The sequence below is a fragment of the Macaca nemestrina genome, chromosome 16 (assembly GCF_043159975.1).
Source record: "Macaca nemestrina isolate mMacNem1 chromosome 16, mMacNem.hap1, whole genome shotgun sequence".
NCBI lineage: Eukaryota > Metazoa > Chordata > Mammalia > Primates > Cercopithecidae > Macaca > Macaca nemestrina.
In genome coordinates, this window is record NC_092140.1 from 90,234,314 (window position 1) to 90,258,259 (window position 23,946).

At 36.5% G+C, this 23,946-nt stretch overlaps 1 protein-coding gene across 5 annotated transcripts in view; it reads left to right on the forward strand.

Annotated features, from left to right (window-relative positions):
- The window catches only part of SPART (spartin), a 36,638-nt gene extending 13,565 nt beyond the window's left edge, over window positions 1-23,073 (forward strand). For all 5 annotated transcript variants that reach the window (XM_011748719.2, XM_011748718.2, XM_011748720.3 and 2 more), the window contains exons 3-9: window positions 1,908-2,105; window positions 4,004-4,159; window positions 6,841-6,964; window positions 12,717-12,911; window positions 14,688-14,846; window positions 14,931-15,021; window positions 22,169-23,073. In XM_011748719.2, coding sequence (XP_011747021.1) covers window positions 1,908-2,105; window positions 4,004-4,159; window positions 6,841-6,964; window positions 12,717-12,911; window positions 14,688-14,846; window positions 14,931-15,021; window positions 22,169-22,436 — 1,191 coding nt within the window. In that variant the 3' untranslated portion in view covers window positions 22,437-23,073. The remainder of the gene's footprint in view (window positions 1-1,907; window positions 2,106-4,003; window positions 4,160-6,840; window positions 6,965-12,716; window positions 12,912-14,687; window positions 14,847-14,930; window positions 15,022-22,168) is intronic.
- Window positions 23,074-23,946: the final 873 nt, after the last annotated feature.

Here is a 23,946-nt window from a genome sequence, read left to right on the forward strand (position 1 = left end):
TTGTAGCAGAGTGTCCTTAAAAGAGTTAACATATGTGTTTTCTGAATGTTTTTATAAAAAAAAAAAATACAATAATAAACCAACTAAATACTAGAAGTTAGATGTTTCCTATACTAAAAATCACTGTTAAAATCACTATTGGTCTAAATAGGAAATTAAGATTTTTTGGTTTTAGGTAGACAGAATTCTAGAACTTAAAAAAAAGATTTTTCTTTTGGTTTTAGTTTTAATACCACATACTTTTTAAACTTGTTAAATCTATAGTTACAGAAATTGGACATGAAATTGCCCTCTGAAAATGAAACTGGGAAAAATCAGCCTATGGTGGATGAACTCACTCACTCATCTGTAATATCCTGTCCTAAGAAAGGTCTATAAAGTGTTGGTATTTTAAAGACAATTTGGTGATATTCCAGTTCAATTAAGGTGACCAGGATATAGTTAATCTGGAAGAAACCACGGAATAGTAAAAAAATAAAAAAAATAAAAAAATAAAAAAAACCTTTCCTAAGTTTTATTTTAGAATAACTTTTACAATCTTTATTGTCAACTCCATACCACTACTATTACTTGCTTTATATTTTTACTAAATTGTCCCACTTGTCAGTTATATCTTAATAATAACTGAAATTAAGGGAAATGTGTATTTTTTCTCATACGTATTAAAATATATAACTACTCAAATGTTAAAAGTTTGTGGGTAAGACTGTTTTGATGTTGAGCACAGTTGTATTTTGGTTACTCAAATAATGTTTTGCATTAGAAATAAATTAGGCAGCCAGGATGTGAGCTTAAGTCTGTGTGTGTACTGGCAAGCTGACCTTCCCAGATGACACTGCAGGAGAGCTTTTGTTATTTTGCTTTTTATTTCACAATAGATAGACAATCCATAAACATTAACTTAATCTATTCTGCTATGTCAGGTTCTCTTGGGTTTAGTACAAAAAATTATTCCACGTTGTAAGTGCTGAGTTTCTTATTTATTTATTTTTAATTTGAGTCAGAGTTTTGCTCTGTTGCCCAGGCTAGAGTGCAATGGCACAATCTTGGCTCACTGCAACTTCCACCTCCCGGGTTCAGGTGATTCTCCTGCTTCAGCCTCCTAAGGAGCTGCAGCTAGGATTACAGGCATGCACTAGCACACCCAGCTAATTTTTGTATTTTTAGTAGAGACGGGTTTCACCATATTGGCCGGGCTGGTCTTGAACTCCTGACCTCAAATGATCCCCCCGCTCCCCATTGGCCTCACAGCGTGTTGGGATTATAGGTGTGAGCCACTGTGCCCGGCCTGTGAGTGCTGGGTTTCTGATTAAAATAATTGTTCAGCTTCTCTGGTCCAGACTACATGTGTTAAAATCCAAGCTCCACTTTTCAGTTGTTGGTTCTGAGCAACTTAATTGACCTCTCTGTGCCTCAATTTTCTTGTACATAAAATGACAATAATAGTAACTGATTTCATAGGTTTGTTAGGAGCATTAAATCAGTAAATACTATTATTTCAGTAAGTATTTCAAGTAAATAATACCTGAAAATAGTTTATGTACCACAAAAGGAATATCTATTTCAATAATGAAGAAAACCTTAATTTACTTTGATTATTATTTATTTAAAGTTAGAGTCATTATTGGTTAACGCTGGGCTAGTTAAGGCCATGAGCTTTAAGATTGTATGATCAGTGGAACCATGACATATTTAGCACAGTCCTTATTGCAGGAAGATCAGACTAGCAAATGATTAATTTTCTTGGGAATTTGTTGATGTTGATGGTTCTATAAAGCCTTTTAAAATATGTTTCCAACTTTGAAGTGTTTATTTTCTAGTATAACAATTTTATTAAAACATAAGTGAAAATCTAGTTTCATTCATTTATATGTATATATATTTTTTCTTCTAATGAATCCTTTCAGGTTTGTGACTGGTTGTATCCTCTAGTTCCTGATAGATCTCCAGTTCTGAAATGTACTGCAGGAGCCTACATGTTTCCTGATACAATGCTGCAAGCAGCAGGATGCTTTGTGGGGGTCGTCCTGTCCTCTGAGTTACCAGAGGATGATAGAGAGCTCTTTGAGGATCTATTAAGGCAAATGTCTGACCTTCGGCTCCAGGTAACTTGTGTGCTTATCTTTAGGGTGAAAAAAATCTACTTTAACATAAGCTCTTCAGCTTTTAGAGAAATTGTAATAACCTCTACTGTGATCAAGGTTAGGAGACTAACAGTTTATCATTTGTTTGTGTGTTCACAGCTACATGCTTGGAATTTGCTGTAATAGTGGTTAAGATTGTGAGCTCTAGAGTCGAATTGCCTGTATATGAATTCAAGCTCTTCCACTTAATAGCCGTTTAGCTCAGCTGTTACTAATCTTCTCTATACTTTAATTTACTTATAAAATGGGGATAATAACAGTGTCCACCTCATTGGGCTGTGGTGAAAATTAAAAATTAATACATTAAGCACTTGTATCAGAACAAGTAGTGATGCTCTGTGAATGTTAGCTATTGTTTTCACCACTGTTTTACTGCTCAGCTGGAAAAGTGTACTAATGGGTCTAAATGGTGACATGAAGATAATTTTGGCTTTAGTAGATAGGTTATGTTGGACATTTTAAGGGGTATGGTTGGCATTCTGAGGAAGAAACAGGCTTTGGTTGAGATAATTTTCTTTGTTCTTGTGGTAAATGAAGGCCAAACAAAAAAAAGATAAAAAGAAAATACGATTTAAAATATGATCATCCTGGAACGTTCCTTATTTGGCATGTTTCCTCTGCCCACATGTGTACCTGTGGAAATAGAGTATTTCTGTTTAACAGGGGGCTTGAATAGAGTATTATGGAGAGACTTTCTTTATATATTGTTGTAGCAAGAGGGAAAAAGTATTTTTGATTATGAATATTGACAGTCATCTGGGGTGGACTGAGGTGGGCATTATGATAGTATAATCTTTTATTCTCTCCTTCAGTCAGCAGATATTTGGAATTCATTATTTAACCAGTTACTGTGTTAAGTGGTGGGATGGCCAAATTGTGAGAACAGGAGACCACAAAGGTGTGTGTGTGTGTGTGTGTGTGTGTCTGTGTGTGTGTGTGAGTGAAAATATAAAATCAGCCCCTGTTGACCTGAGAATGACCTACCTGGTGGTCAGCAAATCAATACTTTAGCATAGCAGCAATTATTTAACAAAATACATGATCAGCATACAGAAGTGTGTAGCCTCATTGTACTTGTGAGGAGGAATTCACAAAGGCAGGAGTATGATCAAACGAAGCAGTTCATCTTCACTTCACTGTTTACTGACTGAGTGAAATGATGCTCTTAAGTATTCAGACCTAATGTGGAATTATTTCTCCCTTCACCCCTACATTAACTGGACCTGTATTACTGGACTTTAGGAAAAAAACTAAGCAGACTTTTAGATTGTATGTTTATTTTATCTCTTCAATTTTATTTTTTGGTTGTATGTTATTTTTAGCTTGCTTTACTGTCCCAGAACTTCAACTGTAAACATAAGCTAGTTACTAGCTATAATTTTGACTGGTTTTTACTCTTAAGCATTCATTCAGCAAAGTGTATACTGTGTAGAAAATTAAAAAATAAACCTTCCAATAATGCATAACGAAGCGGACATGAGTTTTGTTAATTGCCTTTAAATTCATTTTGTCTTATATATTGTATATGTTACCTAAAATTTATTCATTAATTAAATTTAAATGTAGCTGCATCTGATTCAAAGATAACTTATGCCAACAACTGCTAATAAGTTGTCTTTTATACTTTGTCTTTTGAAACTTGCTTAAGCATATGCTATGAACCAAAGATCTCAGAGTTTTGGGGTTTGGTGATAAGAAAAAAGAGAAGCATAGAGAAAAAAGCAAAAGCAGTTGTTACTTATAGACTGCCACATTGACATTCAAACAAGTATGTCACTTGAGCATGGTGTAATATAGCTGGCAGAAAGTCATCTAAGAAAAATTCTGATTAGGGCTAGGTTTAAACCTTTATTCTCTAGGCCAACTGGAACAGAGCAGAAGAAGAAAATGAATTCCAAATCCCTGGAAGAACTAGACCCTCCTCTGACCAACTAAAAGAAGCCTCAGGAACTGATGTAAAACAGTTGGACCAAGGCAATAAGGATGTACGTCATAAAGGAAAACGTGGAAAAAGGGTAAATAAAAGAATAATAAGTGTGTGTTGTCTTCTAATGGTACTTTTCTCCAGTTTCATATATTTTTATGATCATAGTCCCATATACTAAAGCAAAGCAACTTGTGCATAGTCAACAAAGTGATCACCAGCAAAAACAGTTAGAATCAGTTGTAATATTTCCCTTTTAAAGTGTATGTTACTTAAACTATTTTAAAAGATACTCTGTGTTTGGGGGATAGACTTTTTTCCCAACTGTTTGAGAGATTTTATTTTTTTTTGAGACAGGATCCTGCTTTGTCACCCAGGCTGGAGTGCAGTGGTGCAAACATGGCTCACTGCAGCCTTGACCTGATCACATGCAGCCGGACTCATGTGATCCTCCCACCTCAGCCGCCTCAAGTAGCCAACATTACAGACATGAGCCACCACACCTGACCAAAATATTTTTATGAATGCATTAATGATGCACATACTTTCTTATTTGTTTTGTGTTATTCTCTGCCTTCCTATATTCACCAAGAGCTTGGGGGCTACATATGCTTCTGTCTATTTTTTTCTTACCCTCTGCCATTTTTATTTCCTGTTTTTTTATGGATGGGCAACAGGACAGAGATTTGATTTTTAAAAATATATTGAGTGGTTTCTTCTTTCATTTCATAGGCTCTGAGTATGTAATATATTTTAACTGGTAAATTTGGATTAGAGTTCAGGAAGTATTTATTGAGTGCTAGCATGTTAGGCATACATAGTGGAAAAGGTTTAAATTTCTTGTCTCAATGAATTTACTGTCTAATGGAAAGGACAGATTAGCAAAGAGATCATTTCTATCCAAAGTGGCTATTAGACAGAAGATGCAGCCTAGCCTAACAGGTAAGTGTGGGTGGATGAGTGGTATGGGAAGCAGTGAGGAGCCCCCTCCTACAGGACATTATGACTAAGATGAGTCTTGAAGGATAAAGAAGAGTTGGTCGTATGCATAGCAAATTTAAGGGGATTCTAGGCAGAAGCGGTAATATAAGCAAGTATATGAATAAAACAGCATTGTCTTGAGTATCATATTACAGGCAGTTTAGTATTGTTCATTGCTGTATTCCACATGGTAAATGCTCAATAATTATCTTTGGAATTGATGAATATCATGTGAATATTCTGTATTTGCAAAGTGTCACTGTGGTTTATGTTGAACATCTTAGACCAGCTATATGAGGATATTGGGAGTCCAAAATGGTTCCAAGAAATATATTTTACTTAAAAATGTTGTATTAAAGTTAATCAGAAGAAACCAAAGTTAAAGGGTACAAAAGAATATATGGTGAAAAATAAGTCTGGGCCCTATTCCTGTCCACCAACCACCTGGCTCCCCTGTCCAGACACATAATCTTCCCTCCTCTCCCCCATCCCCTGCAGATGGAATCTCACTCTGTCACTTAGGCTGAAGTATAGTGGTGTGATCTCAGCTCACTGCAACCTCCACCTCCCAGGTTCAAGCAATTCTTGTGTCTCAACCTCCTGAGTAGCTGGGCTTACAGGTGCCTGCAGCCATGCCCAGTTAATTTTTGTGTTTTTAGTAGAGATGGGGTTTCAGTTTCACCATGTTGGCCAGGCTAGTCTCGTACTCCTGACCTCAGGTGATCCACCCACGTTGGCCTGCCAATGTGCTGGGATTTACAGGTGTGAGCCAGCATGCCTGGCCTCAGACACATAATTATTAACTTCTATTGTCCTTCTAGATATATTTTATGCATAGTTAAATACACATACACACACACGGACATATATAATATTTAACATAAAAGGTGGCATGTAAAACATAATGTTTTGCTCCTTTTTTACTTAACAGTGTATTTGGAAATTCTTCCATATCATTTAGAACTTCATGTTTTAAAATTTAATTTCTTGTTCTAAAAAAATCAAATGATATTAAAAAGTATATGCAGTGAAAAGCTTTATATTTTTACTTATGGGTGACTTTTATCCCATGTAGAAGTTGTTTTGTTTAATGTTGTTTTTATATTTTATGTGACATTCTTTGTATTACTGGCCACTTTGATTTTCAGGTTATTTTATTATATTAATATTATGAGGTCTGAGTTAGCCTGCGTCTTGTTTCTTAGAATGAGTTCATTTAGCTTTGAGAGTTTGGGTGTTGGCCCAGGCGCTCATAACAGCTGTTCAGTTAGCAAAGTACAGATATTTCTATGTTCTCCATTTCCTCTTAAATGGAATAGCAGATTATTCTATGTTTATATATTCCTTCTTGTTTCAAATTAGACATTTGTTTGCTCTGTCAAAACCAGTTTATGAATTCATCTTTGCTTACTGATTGAGTCATTTGACAAAACTCTTTTAATCTTACTGAGTACCATGTACACACTAATATCTAGGGATGATATCTGTTTGAAGGAAATCTATCTAGTCCAGAAAAAAAAGTCAATATAAATGATTTGATAAATGCCATATTGAACTTGTTTTGGTATTTAAATCTTACCAGTCAAGATTTATATGGACCAGAACAGTTTTCAACTTCATGGCAGTTCTGGTATTGTGCTTTATAAGACCATACTGGTAACTAGGTTGGCTGAAGATATTTTTCATTAATTATATCTAGTATTTGTTGGCTTCATATTTGTTATATAATGCTTACAGTTTTCCCCCTCTTAGTACTAACTCTTCACATTTTGAAACATTTTTACTGTTTAGGCTAAAGATACTTCAAGTGAAGAAGTTAACCTGAGTCACATTGTACCATGTGAGCCAGTTCCAGAAGAAAAATCAAAAGAATTACCTGAATGGAGTGAGAAAGTGGCTCACAACATTTTGTCAGGTATTACAGTAATGTTAATTTTTTTCCCCCTGTATGACATTAAGCCTTTGGAACCAAATAAAGATATTGTTTATTAGGGAATACTGAGAAAGATAATATTTTGTATTTTGGTTTTAAATGATCAATTTAGAAATAAATGTAGAAGGCACTAGTCTTTTAAAACATCAGCTATTGTCATACAAGTATAAATTCTTCCTGGCCTATTATTCTGTTTTATTATTGGGAAAATGGATAGTGAAAAGCTTCAGGAATCTTCAAACTCTTAATAGTTCTGAATCTAAAATTAGTTACCTTCCTTTCCCCTTTGAAGCTCCCTCTTAACCTCCCCCAACCCCTGTCCCTCAGCTGTGGTCTGAATGTGTCCCTTCCAAATTCATATATTGAGATCCCAACCCCTGAGGTGATGGTTTTAGGAGGTGGGGCCTTTGGGAAGCAATTAGATCATGAGAGAGGAGCCCTTATCAGTGGGATTAGTCACTTATAAAAGAGATCCCAGAGAGCTGCCTTGTCGCTTTCCTTATGTGAGGAAGCAGTAAGAAGGTGTCATTCTATGAACCAGGAAGTGGGCCCCTCCCCAGGGACCAAATCTACCAGCACCTTAGTCTTGTACTTCCCAGCCTCCAGAATTGTGAAAAATACATTTTTGTTGTTAATAAGCTGCTAGTTTATGATATTTTGTTATGGCATCACAAATGGACTCAGATACCCACCCAAAACATGAGAACATGTTCATCTTTGGAAGCAAAGCAGCACTAACTGCACAGCCATGCAGACATGAGAACATCTGAGGGTTATAGCCAAGCTCTTTGAGAAGTAGTCTCTGCTGTTTAATTACGGTTATAAAGGGCTTCAGATCAATTATTCTGAAACCAGAATGATCGTTAGTGGCATGTCTTTCTACTTTAATTGGTTAACATTTCACGTAGCTTTTTAGGTGTAGTAACTCTCTGATTTATACCTTTTATTTTGTTTTTTGAAAATATTGCCAATCACCATTCAGTATGTCAAATTCATAACCCCATTAAATGGGTCTTAACTCATTTAAACGACTGTCAATTCAGATTTCCATGTCCACTAAAATCCATTTTAGAAGATGTCTAAAGCAGAGGAAATCTTCAACATAAAAAACCAACAAGCTAAAATAATTAGCGAGCTAGGAACTAAAATACTTTTCCTAGTGCCAAAGAACTATGCTTGAGACAAGAAAAAAGATAAAGCCAAATTTTAAAATGTAATTGCAGTCATTAAAATTGACCCTTGAAAGAGATTCACAAAGAAATTGCAATGAAAAACCTTTTCACTTTTACTGCCCTACCCCCCAACTTTGTAGACTGCTAAGCATTATTTTTAGGAGGCCATTTTTCAGAAAACTTGCCTATTACCCCCACACACTAAATTCAAAGGTCATTTTACCAAGTTTTTGGAATTTATGCTGTTATAAGTTTGTTCCATTTACTATTGCTATGTAACAAACTGCCCCAAACCCAAAGGCACAAAACAACAAACATTTGTTTCTGTGGAATTCAGTGGGCCAGGTATTTGGAAAGGTCACAGCAGGAGTGGCTTATATCTCTTTTATAGGATCTAAGGACTTCATCTGGAAAGACTCAAAGGCTAGCTAGTGACTTGACAATAAGCTGAAGACTGGAATCATTACTGACACCTCTGGCATCTAGGCTGGGAGAGGTCAAAGTCTAGGACTGCCAAATAGAGTGCCTGCACATGGCCTTTTGTGGCTGGACTTCCACCCAGCATGGTGGCCTTAGGCTAGTGTGGCTTCTCCATAGTGACTTGGGGCTTTAAATGTGAATCATCCAGCAAACAGACAGAAGCTGCCTTACCATTTCTGACATGCTCTTGGAAATTTCCAGCATCATTTGGTTAAAAGCAAGCAACAAGCCAGCCCAGATGCAAGGAATGTGACATAGACCCCATTTCCCTCTGGGAAGAATGTCAAGATCTTGTGGAAGGATTAACATTCAGAATAGGAGAACTGTTTGTGGTCATCTTCAGAAATTACCAGCTGCCACTAAATCTCAGGCCTCCTAGGTACTATAGATACCACAGCATGGTGCTACCAGAAGCAGTACAGCCAGTTAATCCTGGGAAAAGGTCTCTCTGGAGATTTCAAAAGAACTTTCAGCAGTGCATAATTTTAAAACAAGCAAAAACTGTGCTCTGGTAACATGCAGAGGCCTTCTTTATTACTTAAGACCTCAGTTTCTTCATGCCAGTACCTCTTTTCCTTTTTATTCTATACCTTCAGGGCTGGGGTTCTAGTAATGTCCCTCATAGTTGGTGACTATAAACCATTTAACTGCCTATCAGAGTTTATGTCTCTTTATGAGCTTTTTAATACGTAGAATGAATAGTTCATCAAATGCTTACGGTACAAGTAAAACAAAGAGGGGGCAGAAAATTAATAAAGATTTACTCCCGGGAAAATTATCTGATCTATCAAGAGACTATTGTTACCTGACTCATTCAGTCTATGTACAAAATGAGTAACCAGGGATATAAATTGAGCTTATTCATCTTAGCCCATAATTGGTGCTTGTCTGCTGTCAAAGAATAAGTAAGGATCACTAAAAGCTAGTCTGAGGTTTTCCTAATATAAAAGGTGAAAAAAGTAAAACAACCGTGCTTAAAGTTTACCTGTATGGGCTTGGGAAACCTAGACTTACACTTTAAGAAGGCAGCGGCTGTGCGGTATCAATGGAGTAGAGCCTAGTAAACTATTTGGGAGGAGGCAGAGGGTTGCTGACAATAGACTGATGGAGCTCACCTTTGGAGCAACCTACTTTCAGTCATTCTGGAACACTTTAGTGGTTGTGAGGTAGCAAAAGATCATCAAGGGTATTTGAATGTCCCCTCTAACTCCCTAATCTTTCCCAATTTAATTTACAGATGGACTCTGGAATGCTAGGCAAACAGTTGACATGGAATGAGAGGGAATGATCACTTTCTGCCTACCTATTCCAGCATATCATCCTAGGGCTGAGAGTGAGCAGAACAGAGGCAACTGTGATGCCTCCCTAAAGTTTCTCCAAGATTATGCTTTTTGCTACCATTTTGTGCTTCTAGGCCCTGGCAAAAAGTTTTCCATTTTGGTTAATTCAGTCTGTTAAAGAATAGACAAGCAAGTCCTCCTATTCTTCAGTAGATTCCTTCTGGGACTCCATTGACCTAGTACAGTCTTCCAGCTGTCAGATCCACAAAGACCTTTATTCTAGCATAAATTATATAGAATGAACAAAACATCAAAGAGCAATCATATATTCAGTTTATACTTTGATTGGTATAGGATGGTTAAATGCTAAGACAAATCATTTCTAGGTTTTTAGAGGACTGCATCAAACATAAGATACATGTCATGTGATTGGGAATTCAGTAGTAGCCATGTGCTAGCCAACTTTCTGCCAGTTTTTCCCCCTCATGGCCAGAGATAAAGAATATCAAAAGCTGAAAATAAAAAGATCAGTGAATCGGTGTTTTAAGCTCATATTTCTTATGATAAAATTATTAAAACTTACCAGAAAAGTTGGGTTCTATATAATCTTAGGGTTCAGCTAGCTTTTTACCAGGAGAGAAAGCTGTGATTTGGGACTTCTGTGTTTTTGTGTTTTGTTTTGTTTTGTTTTGAGACAGAGTCTCATTCTGTTACCCAAGCTGGAGTGCAGTGATGCTATCTCGGCTCACTGCAAACTCCACCTCCAGGGTTCAAGTGATTCTCCTGCCTCAGCTTCCTGAGTAGCTGGGACTACACGTACACACCACCACACCCAGCTCATTTTTATATTTTTAGTAGAGACAAGGTTTCACCATACTGGCCAGGCTGGTTTCAAACTCCTGACCTCAGTGATCTGCCCAACTTGGCCTTCCAAAGTGCTGAGATTATAGGCGTGAGCCACTGCACCTGGCCAGGGACTTCTGTTTTTAATAACAACTGTAAATGGTAGCTTTCTTTAGTTCAGTAAAAGTGGACAGTGTAGTACAAGCTGTAGTAGTTAGGTTTGAGTTAGATAATTTTAACATCTGCCAATGTCTCATTTATTCAGCAGACGTTCATGGTCTGTCATGTGGCTGCATTAATTCAGTGCATAGGATGCAAACGTCAACAGAATCAATCTATATCTGGCATCATACATGTTATTTAAAATATCTACATAGCTACCAATGAAATATTGCGTTTCCTTATCTTCTGTTGCAGTGTTCATAGTTTTAACATATTTATGTATACTGTATACTTCCATGGTGATATGTTATTGATTATTTGCATCTAGTATTTCTCTTTATTAGTGCTGTGACTTTTTATCTCATTTCCATTTATTTTTCTCAGTCATCATTTGACTTCATCCCTAGTATTTCTTATAGTTTCATTATAGGATTGTAGTATCCTTCGTTTCATTGTCATTTATTTTACGATTTCTCAGTGTTCATGTTCAGCTGGTTTCTTCTTAACACTTTTCAACCTATAAGTTAATCTAAAAAGATAATTTTTTAAATGGACATCTTCAAGCCTTTTATTGTTTATGGAAGCCTGTTTGCTTGGGTTTGAATCCTGCACTTCCCCAGAAATTGATTGTCAGGTAGGACAGTGGGGGTAGGATTGGAGCTGGAGGTGGAGATGTTGACTAAAACAGGAAGAGAAACATAAAATTTCTAATTATTTATTACATGTCACTTTTCATTGTTAACATTTTAAAATAAACTGTTATGGTTTTCACATGATTGCTGGATGCTTATTCATGGGCTGGAGTAATCATGTAAAACCATACCACAGATGTTGAGAAAATATAATTAAGTACTTCATATGTTCAACTTTGAAAGCACATTGTTAAGTGTTCGCCAAAAAAGAAATATTTTAAATTGAAAGTCTCTGCAGAGTAGGGTAATACTTCGTCCATCTTAGGGGACACTGTTCTTGTGTGTTTTTTCTTTACCCATCCCTCTCCCACTCCTCCTTTCCCCACATTTCCACTGGCTGAGGACCTTTTGTCCTCACTAGAGAAGGCCCTTCCATCCCTCTGTTCCTCTGGTGAGCAGTTCTGTCATTCAAGCTGCGAGAACATAAGCAAAGCAAAGGGCTAGGACCCGCTGTCATGAGAAATGGCTAAATTATCTAGGCCTCTCTCTTCTTTTAGATTTTCTCTTCTCATGCATTTGGGTGTTCTCATGTTTTTGTCGTTCAGGTATATGTAGCAAGCTAAACAGTACTGAGATCCAAGAGTTTGGGTTTAGGCTTCAGGAAGGAACAGGACCCCCTGACTAATGCTTTTAGCCTAAAGAAAGTAAGAGTTCTGCCTTGGTGTTTGAGAGGCAGTTTCTTTGGTTTACATTTTGTGATAGTTCTGTCTTTCTCCCTCAGGATTTCATGGGGAAACCTGGTGCCTGGCCTAAGGCAAAAAGAACAAGAATATCTGGGTTCTTTAGCCAAATTCTATGTTAATGGCACCAAAACTAAAAATTAATACCTAACAGTAATATACTGCGGTAAGTCACATATAGAGATACCTGCAGGTTGCAGTGGCAGCATAGAGTAACGCAGAACTCTGTCACCGAGTGACATATGACCTAAGTATTCAGGAAGAAAACTGTAGGTATAAAGTTAGCTTGAAAGTTTATGACATGGCACATTTAGCTTCTGAACATCAGACTCCTTTTATTTTTTTCTGGTTGATGTTATTTATTAAAGTGTTTAAAAGTATAATTAGCCCTAATATTGTACAATTTTAAATTTTCTTTTAAAAAGGTGCTTCCTGGGTGAGTTGGGGTTTAATCAAAGGTGCTGAGTTTACTGGCAAAGCAATCCAGAAAGGTGCTTCTAAACTCCGAGAGCGGATTCAACCAGAAGAAAAACCTGTGGAAGTTAGTCCAGCTGTCACCAAGGGACTTTATATAGCGAAGCAAGCTACAGGAGGAGCAGCAAAAGTCAGTCAGTTCCTGGGTAAAGTAATTCTAGATAACCTTACCTCTTTAAAGTTATATTTAAAATAATGTCTTAATCCAGGGTTAATCTGCATGTTCATTTAGATGGTTTAATCTCAAGAATAAAGAATTAGGACAAAGCAGTTTCTCTTCGTTATTCATAGTGAGACCTGCGGACCAGCAACATCACATCGGCCTGTCTGGAATCCTTAGAAATGCAGAATTTTAGGCACAGACACACCTACTGATTCAGAATCTGCATTTTCACAAGATCCCTAGGTGATTCTTATTTGCACGTTAAAGTTTGAGAAACTGGTTGAGGGTTGTTTTGATGTGTTGACGAGGAGAGTGTGTGTATCTTTGAAAAAGAGTTCTGAATGTAAAGTCATGTATTATTTAACGAGGGGAGTAAGTTCTAAGAAATCTATCATTAGGTGATTTCATCATTGTGTGAACATCATAGCATGTACTCACACAAACCTAAACATTATTGCCACTCCACACCTAGGCTATATGATATAGCCTATTGCTCCTAAGCTACAAACCTATGCACCATGTGACTGTACTGAATACTATAGGAAATTGTAACACAATGGTATTTGTGTGTTTAAACACATCTAAACATAGAAAAGGTACTGTAGGAGTGCAGTATATAAAAGATAAAAAATGGCATAAAACCTGTAGAGAGCACTTACCAGAAATGTCACTTGCAGGACTGGAAGTTGCTCTGAGTGATGCAGTGAGTGAGTGGTGAGTGAATGTGAAGGCCTAGGACATTGCTGTACACTACTGCCGACTTTATAACACTGTATACTTGGGCCACACTAAATTTATTTTAAAGACAAAGTAATTGAACTATGATGTTATGGTGGCTGTGATGTTACTAGGCAGTGGGACTTAATCAGCTGCATTATAATCTTATGGGACCCTGAAATGTCTGAAATGACCAAAACATCATTATGCAGCACGACTGGATGTGAATCCTTGAATCCTTCCAAGGGATATGACACATTCTTTCAAGGAGAGTCGTTTACTGCTTAGTAGTTGAGGGTCAAGAGGAAGGGATCTGTTGTTTGAGAAAAGCTGACTTAGTGATTCTGGCGCCAGCCTTCCCAAGCAATATACTTCTAACTCCTTGCTTTTAGAGAATCACAGCACTGAAATTTAGTGTTTTGAGATGGGTAGATAGAACCTTAATGGATTACCATTAAATTTAGCAAAATGATCTTTTTTGGTATTTAGTATTTTTTGAATCAGATTTTGGATTGTTTACTTTTATAGAATTAAACATTTTACTGTTATTTCACTGAGATAACTGAGATTTTTATCAATAGAAAAATATGAATACACTAAGCTGGAATAATCTCGAAGTACCAACCAATCTTGCATTGCAACAGTCAGATAGAAAAGGTGGCTGGTTTTCTCAAGCAGAAGTGCAAGAACATGTATATCTGAGAGGCAAGGTTATAAACATCAGTAGGCTCTGCAAGCACAGCTTTAAAGCAAACAAAAGCCTTAATTTAAAAAATAGCCAGTCTGTGCTGCATACCTGTAGTCCCAGCTACTCAGGAGGCAGAGGCAGGAGGATCACTTGAGCCCAGGAGTACAAGTCAAGGCCAGCCTGGGCAACATAGTGAGACCTCCTCTCTAAGCTTCATATCCTTAAGTAGAAATTGTAACATTATATAGTAAAACAATTTTAGAGGCTCATTTAAGAATGTTGCAAGATGACTGGTAAAAATCAAGGGAATAATATATATTTCCTAAGTTTTCTTTTTTTTAATGGTCATATTAGTTGATGGAGTTTGCACTGTAGCGAATTGCGTTGGAAAAGAACTAGCTCCACATGTCAAGAAGCATGGAAGCAAACTAGTTCCAGAATCTCTTAAAAAAGACAAAGATGGGAAATCTCCTCTGGATGGTGCCATGGTTGTAGCAGCAAGTAGTGTTCAAGGTAACAAAGGGGCCCAAAATTTTAACTAGGAAGCTTTATTTGCTTTGGACTAGATTTACATACTTTTAAATATTATTTTTACAGGATTTTCAACTGTTTGGCAAGGATTGGAATGTGCAGCTAAATGCATTGTTAACAATGTTTCAGCAGAAACTGTACAAACTGTCAGATATAAGTAAGTTGAATTTTATTTTAATGACTAAATCTCTGTTTTGTTGTTATTGTTGTTGTTTTTCTGAGAGGGAGTTTCTCTTGTTGCCCAAGCTGGAGGCGCGATCTCAGCTTACTGCAACTTCTACCTCCCAGGTTCAGGCAATTCTGTCTCAGCCTCCCAAGTAGCTGGGATTACAGGCACGCCACCACACCCAGCTAATTTTTTTTTTTTTCAAGTGGAAATGGGGTTTCCCCACATTAGCCAGGCTAGTCTTCAACTCCTGCCCTCAGGTGATCTGCCTGCCTCAGCCTCCCAAAGTGCTGGGATTACAGGCATGAGCCACAACACCTGGCCAACTAAATCTCCTGTAGCATTTGCAAAAATCCATGATGGTAAAGATATTTTTATTAAGTATCTGATAATTTTTTTCACTCACTGCTTTTCTTAAATAGGGAGAATAGTATTTCTAGTATAATAACAGAATTCTTGTCACTTTGCTTTATATTACTAATCGTTATAAACATTTGTTCATCGTTACTGTGAAGAATAAGTTTAATTTTTTTAAAAGCCCAGAATTCCTGTGTACCTTATTAACTGACTACCTGTTTTTGATGGGTGATGTCTGCCTGAATAAACTTGAATTATAATTAAACTCTTATACCCCTTGTTAATATTAGCCCACTCAGTATACAGACTGTTAAAAATTATGTCACATCTTACTTGACTCTGATTACCACCGTACGTTTGTATTGGAATGGGTAGATGGTGTATCTTCAATTTCATATATTAAGAAATGGACAAGCAGAAATGAATGATTTGCACAAGCTCACCTGATTGGTGTTATGATTGCTTTCTCATTTGGCCTTATAGTCTGTCTCTGGAGAGTGGCTATAAATTCTAGTCCTGCTGTGTCGTGGCTCAAGAGGAAAAGCTCATGGATGTTTGCAGTGTGCCTTTCACAGGATACTTCTTTATCCTGGCACATCCATGACCAGGTATCCCTCTCTCAGGGAACTTGTTGATGGCATATGCCCTTATGACTCTTTTCTGACCTGTGTCCAGTTTATTCCTACTAAGATAGCCACTCTCTAGGAGACCCTGACTAGGAGGAGAGCAAGGTTTGGGTGTGTTGGTCATGTGACACACAGAGAAGGCAGTACAACCAAACACACGAAACGACAGAAGCTTTTTATTACTCACAGACCCTTGAGAGAAGAGGGGTACCCACGAGGGCCAGGAGGAAGTCTGAAGACAGCAGAGTGCTCAACCAGTGGGTGGGGCGGGAGGTGGGTGAACGGAGCAGCAGCAAGGGAGAGGCGATTTGTGTGACGACCTTCATGCAAGTCCATGGGTGTTCTTCCTTTGGCTTTCCAGTGGGGCCTGTGGATTGACTAGTTTAAAGAAAACCAGTGTGAACAGGGGAACATTTACACGACTCTGGTTTTACATGACTCTAATGTTGACCATTGGATTTTCTCGTGGTCAGCAGCTGTGGGGTATTTTGGGTTTTGAGTCAATGAGATGAGAAACAAGTATACTGTATTGCAGACAACCACACGGGGAGGGGGAAGTTTTAACTAGGCCAAAGGTGGTGGGATACAACTAGGTTTCAAGCAACTTATGTCAGGCCTAAAAATAAATGCTGAAGCAGCAACTGTATAACAAATTTATGACAAGTGGTATTGAAGGTGAGAGTTAAAGCAGGGTCTTCTGCTTTTAGCTCCTTATTCTTTCTACCTGACTCTACTTTCTTTATACAACACTAGAAGAATCAAGGTCTAAAAACTAAATCTAGTGTGAAGGACCTGAGTTGCTTTCTTAGCCTTGAATTAGTTTGGATCTTACTGTTTAGAAAGAAAAAAGAAGAGCAATATTAATAGTATTCACAACTCTTGGTTATTTATGTTAATTATCCACTTATTGACAGCATTTAGTTGAGTTCATACTTTTGTATCAGGCACTGTGTTCATTGCTTTTCCTACGTATTGATTAATTTTTCAACACTGTTATCTCCATTTTGCAGATGAGGAAACCAAAATGTAAAGTGAAATACCATGTTAAAGATTTCTCTGCTAGGGAGTAGTAGAGCTGGGATATAAACCAAGTGTTTCTGTCATCAGAACCTGTGCTCTACAGTGCTAATTTAATTTCCATCCTTAATTGGTTTGATCTGCTCTGTCTGGGGCATGTATACATTTGATTGTTTTAAGTTAGGAAATAGGAATTGCTTTATTTTTACTTTTTTTATAATTTCAACTATTATTATAGATTAAAGGGTACAAGTGCAGGCTTGTTACATGGGTTTGTTGTATGATGCTGAGGTTTGGGGTACAAATGATCCCTTCACCCAGGTAGTAAGCATAGTACCCAATAGATGGTCTTTTAGCTCACACTCCCCTCCCTCCCTCCCCCGCCTGGTAGTCGCCAGTGTCTGTTGTTGTCATCTTTATGTCCATGAGTACCCAGTGTTTATTTCCCATTTATAAGTGAGAACATGCGGTTTTCTGTTCCTACATTAATTCATTTAGAATAATGGCCTCCAGCTGCATCCATGTTGCTGCAAAGGGTATGATTTCATTCGTTTTTAGGGCTGTGTAGTATTCCATGGTGTATATGTACCATGTTTTCTTTATGCATTCCACCGTTGAGGGGCACTTAGGTTGATTCCATGTCTTTGCTGTTGTGAATAGTGCTGCAGTGAACATGTGAGTGCATGTGTCTTTTTGATAGAATAATTTATTTTCTTTTGGGTATCAAATGGTAATTCCATTTTAAGTTTTTTGAGAAATCTCCCAAAAGTGGCTGAACTAGTTTACATTCTGGGGGATACATATCTTTGAATCAAATCAAAGCAATATAGCATATCATTTTGGAGCGTCAGTTTTTTTTTTTTTTTTTTTTTTGGAGACGGAGTCTTGGTCTGTCGCCCAGGCTGGAGTGCATTGGCGTGATCTTGGCTCACTGCAAGCTCCACCTCCTGGGTTCATGCCATTCTCCTGCCTCAGCCTCCCGAGTAGCTGGGACTACAGGCGCCCGCCACCACGCCTGGCTAATTTTTTGTATTTTTAGTAGAGACAGGGTTTCACCGTGTTAGCCAGGATGGTCTCCATCTCCTGATTTTGTGATCCGCCCACCTCAGCCTCCCAAAGTGCTGGGATTACAGGCGTGAGCCACCGTGCCTGGTTGGAGTGTCAGTTTTACCAAAAGACTTGAGAGATAAAACATACAATAGATCTCAAATTCTTCTGATAGAAATATAAAACTCAAGTCTTCCAACTCACTTCTTGTCACCTGTGGCACTGAACTCTAATATTCAGTCATTGTTTTATGACCCTGAGGTTACTTTGGATCAGTCATAATTAGAAAAATAGTTCTTTATTTGTAGCAAGAACAGGTGAAATTCAGAAATGCCTTTTAGGCCAAAAGTGAATTATTTTTAGATTATCGTATTAGAAAATAGGAAGTGCTTTGTTGGGTTTGTTTCATGGCCTACTCTAATGACAAAAAAAATACTTACCTAACTACAATTAACTTATTAAAAGTTTGAGATTCACATAACTAGGAAATACTGGATTTTAATGTAGATTTTGCACTTCTGGTCCTTAATGAGAACTTAATATGTTGAATAGCATATTTTTAACAGTGATTCTCAGCTCTTTTATTTCTATTATTGTATTATTGCTATTCTTTTTATCCTTTTTTCCAAAGATTCATGAAATTTAAATAAAAAGCAGATAAGTGAGAATTTAGTTAAGTAGCTTTGTATTTCTAACTATGAGGATGATTCAGTCTTAGCAGTAATTTAGTTTCTGCTATTAGAAATTCAGAAAGAGGGGAGAGGCAGTAGGGAATAAAAGATTTTATCTAAGTAATACTGTTTCTCACCTTTGGAGCTAATCTGGCCCAAAGTAGCAAACGTCTTTTAAGAGAAGAAACTAAAAGTATTGAACCAGTAATAACTTAGTGATAGAACTGAAGAAATGGAAAAACTTGTTGTACCTTTATTTAATTTTGTTCTTATTTGTTTACATACACTTAGGTTTATTTACACTGTCCTGTATTTAAATTTACTATCAAAAAGTATTTCATAGAATGACCATTTGTGGAGTACTCGAATCAAACTGATGGTAGTATAATAAGGAAAATTCGTGTTCTTAATTGCCTGTGATAAGCGATTGCTCTCCAAAGTAGTTATTTTAAATGTCCCTTAATTTTATGCTTGAGAGAAAACCAAATGTATTATATAAACTTCCTTATCTGATTTCAGGTGGATAAGCCAGTACAGAGGATTAAATAACCATTAAAATTTTTAGGTAAATGCATAGAAACTATTCATTAACATTCAGTTTATTTTTGTCAGTTAAATTAATACTTTTGTCTTATATTTGGAGATGTGAAGACATACAGGAATAATGAAAAACAGTAACTTTAAACCTGCTACACTTAATTGCGGTATAGTACCTATTCAATAATTCATCTCTCTTCTACATATGAAGCTTAAGTTTCACCTTTAAGCTTCTTTTATTCCACTTTGAAGTGTTTAAAGAATAATAATATAGCTTTGATAGATCTATCTTTATTTTCCCCTAGCAATATTTTCTTTGAATGTATATTTGTGGAATATAAGCTTAATAATAGACTTTTTTTCCTGTGGAAAATTTACTGTTTTATGGTTTTTGGTACTATGCTATAAGTGTAGCTGGTTTATTGGTTTGTTTAGTGAAATTTAATTAAAATTCCCCCTAAATTTGCACTGGATGAAGGGGTAACTTCAATGACAGGTGTCATATTACCCAAAACCAGTTCTGTATAACTGAACACATTTCAGAAAAATCTGGTTCAGTTGTAGTTTTGAATCTCATTGACTTATTTAGGGCCTACTTTGTATTCATTTTTTATTATTTTTCAATTGGTAATGTTAGTATATAAAATCCAACTTAATGAGCTCTAATTAAAGTAAATTTGTTTAAAAATAAGAGATCAAAAATAAATTTAACTTTCTGCCAGACATATGCTTTATAGGAGTTTATAGCAGTATAGTTTGAATCTGAAGAAAAGGACTAAACAGTTATTTATGAAGAGAAGAATAGATTCCTGTTAGGAAAACTAGTTCTAAGGCATATTGGAAAGCAGGAGTGATAGTTGAGGGTATATTAAAAAATAAATACAACTGATGAAAAGCCATTTTATAGGATATTTAAAAATATATGTTTAGTATTTTAGAATTTTAAAACTGCTTTCACACATATACCTCATTTTTTTCAAATAAAGAAGAGAAAGTTGACAAATGCAAAGAGGTAGAAACTTGACCAAGGTCGTGTGGCTAATTACTGGCATGGTTGGCATTAGAATCTAGTTTTCTGAATGTTCTGTAAGCCCTCGGGGAAACCGGCTCCACCAAGAGTTACGGTCCCTGTTTTTCAGTGCAGAAACTGCTGATACCTTTTTCTTTTTGTGTAGACACAGCCATTACCACCTGACAGTAGTATTTGTGACTGGGGCTTGGTTGACAATGAGAAGGCACCATCAGCAATAGTGCATCTTCTGCACCATCAGCAGATCCTGTGGAATGCTGAAGGGTTGCATAACAGGGACTGGCCGAAGCAGTTGTAGGAAGCTTTTCTGTCTGTTGACTGGTGAGAAGGGCCTCGATTAAGAGTAGTACAGACTTGGAAGGTTTGACAGACTAGGCTCTGCCGTGTGCTAGCTCTAATATAATTACTAACATTAGGCAAAGGACAGAATAGAATCATCATTCAGAGGCACTGTAAGATTATTTCACACTGGGGTTAAAAAAGCCAAGCACAAACAAGCCGGTGGGATCACAAACCACTATTCTAGGCCAGGCTATTTAGTAATAGAGAACTTGTTAATTCAAAAGGCAGATCTAATGTTACATAAGATGTCCAGCTATAGGTCATAAAGCACCTAGGAAACTTCACTGTGTCCTGGAGAAAATGTAAACTTTTGCCTTTTTGTTGTTGTTTGTTGTTTAAACAGTCCTCTATTTGGGGAAACCTGTGGACAAGAAAAGCTTTAAAAGCCTGTTACCAAAATGGGGTAAAGAGTAAAACAATTAAACACGAGGGAAATGTGTTTTGGTATGCTCGTATAGGACCTCAAATTGTATTTTATCATAGAAATAGCATTAAATGCAGATATTATTATCAATAATAACTACTTTTGTATATGCTTTATCATTTCCCAGGCACTTGCTATGCATCTGATGCTCAAGAAACTCTGAGGCAGATAGGGCAGGAATTACTGATTTCACTCATTTAGTGAATATTCATTGAGTATCAGGCACTATTCTCAATATTTAGGATACGTTAAAGGACAAAGCTAAGAATCTCCTCTCCAATAGGGTTTATATTTTAGTGAGACAAGCAAGACATGAACAGTGATAATGAGTAAGTTCTATAGTATGTGGAAAGTGGTAAGTTATGGGAGAAGAAAAAGTAGTTAAAAGGGGAATCAATTGTCAAGAGGTGGAGGTGGGCATGTGGGAAAAGGCAATTTAAACAAATTAGATAATGAGAAGATTATAGTTGAGCCAACTTGTAGAAGGTGGGGCAGAGAACTATGGGAAGTCCAAGCAGAGAGCAGCCAGTACAAAGGTCCTAAGGCCTTTGAGTGCTTGGTGGGCTCAAGGAACAGCAAGGAGGCCAGTGAGTGTGCAGTAGGGTGGGATGCAGGGGAGAATGCCATAGAATCTCTGTTTAAAGACAAACTCAAATTCCCATAATTAAAAGACGTAGCTGAAGTCTGGTTAAGGTAGAACTTGAAACCACTTACATGACTCTAGATTAGTTGCTTCTGTGAATATTTTCCCTCATATTTCCAGAAAGGGAGGATTAAAAAAAAAGACTGATTAATGACCTATATTATAATTTACACTTTATTTTTACTTGAGGGTCTTTATTACATCATTCTCAGCTAGTCTGAGTTTATTTTCACACACTGTTTTTACTAAAGGAGAAAATACAGCTTTGTCACAGTGTGATTTCATTCTCTACTGTGTTTTAAGTTGTTAATTAAATTGAAACCTAAGCTTTAATTTTGCTTTCAGGGGTAATACAGTAATCATTTGACTTATTTAATACTAATTCAGAAGACCTTATTTTATATTTATCATATCATTGTATGTCCTCTAATCTTTCTTTTAAAGATACGGGTATAATGCAGGAGAAGCTACCCACAATGCAGTGGATTCTGCAGTCAATGTTGGCGTAACTGCCTACAATATTAACAACATTGGCATCAAAGCAATGGTGAAGAAAACTGCAACACAAACAGGACACACTCTCCTTGAGGACTATCAGATAGTTGATAATTCTCAGAGGGAAAATCAAGAAGGAGCAGCAAATGTCAACGTGAGAGGGGAGAAGGATGAGCAGACGAAGGAAGTAAAGGAGGCAAAGAAGAAAGATAAATGATGGAGTGCTGGGAATCACCTATACCAAAGCCTTATGAAATGGATGAAATTTTGTTATGTAAGCAAATGTGGAATTCCTCACAGATTAACCAGTATTTTTTAAATGTATTCATTCCTACAAATTAACTTTCATAAATTTTATGGCATGTCTTCTATTTAAAAGGAAAAGAATAAGCATTCTTGCATCTGGCCTTAGAAATGTGAAGTAATATTCTCAAGTTTATTTTTTCCAAGTGTAGCTGAAATATTTTTGCAGGTAAAATAAAGCTAATAATACATGTGCTATTTAGACCTTATTAAACCTAATGTTGAACTATTTTTATATCTGCTATATTTCAGAAAGCAAATTAGGAAACTATATATTTGCTTAAAAATTGGCATTTAGTAACCTTAATTCTTTTTATAGAAGGCTTAAAGTATTGTCTCCTCTTTTTGCACTAAGTGTGGATTTTTTTAGATGCTTCTCAAAATTTTCAGTGTGTAAGCTAAACCTAATTCTAAACTAAGAATTCTCAAAAAGACTTGTTCAAAACGGAAAGACTGATGAAAAGTAAAATGGACTACTTTTGTAACTTACCTGTTTGTTAGGAAATGGAATGGTCTTTTTGATTTAAAATGAATAAAAATAGATTATTACATCTTTTGTATTGAGACCGATTGTTCTCTTATGAGCCTAGGACATTTGGGAACATGATTGTTTTGTATTAAAATTCAAAGTGATTATTATCAGCTTAATTGGATTAAAAAAGTACTTCAAGAAATTATTTTATCATATCTGCTTCTGTTTTTCCAAAAGGTTAAAACTTGTAAAAAAATATATATATATATATAAATAGAATTGAGTTTACTAATGGTAAACGTTTTTATTCTGGGATTTGGTCATTGGAATTTATATTAAAAGACAAGTTATTAAAAAGGAAAGGTTCGTTCATAATCAAGGTAAAGAATATGAAAACCTTAGGCGTAATCCATGGTGGATAGGCATTATGGTTTCCACTTTGGCAGGAGGCAGACTATTCACAGACCTATTTACTTACATGGGCTAAAAAACTAACTAAATACCTAATGGTATTTTATTTTTGTTTACTGAATTTAAGAGATTGGTGTTAGTTTTCATAGCTGTAGTCCATTCCATAATTTCTGATCTTCTAGTGGCTACTTAGACATTATTTGAAGCTGTCTGAAGAATGCACTTTATGAATTAAAAAACTCTGAATTGCCTGACCTCATTATCACATGGGCTTATATTTTGGGAACACATGGAACTGATGTAGGCTTTTCCTAAGACCAAGGATAATGTACTAGTTGATAAAATGGAAATAAAAGTGAATTGGTAAATAGCTTACAGTCTATGCTTTAAGTTTAAGAAATAGAATGGCACTTCATATATTCTCATTTGTGGGAGCTAAAAATTACAATAATCGAACTTACGGAGATAGAGAGTTATCAGAGGCTGGGAGGCATTGAAGGGATAGGAAGGGAAGTGAGGTTGATTAATGGGTATGAAAATA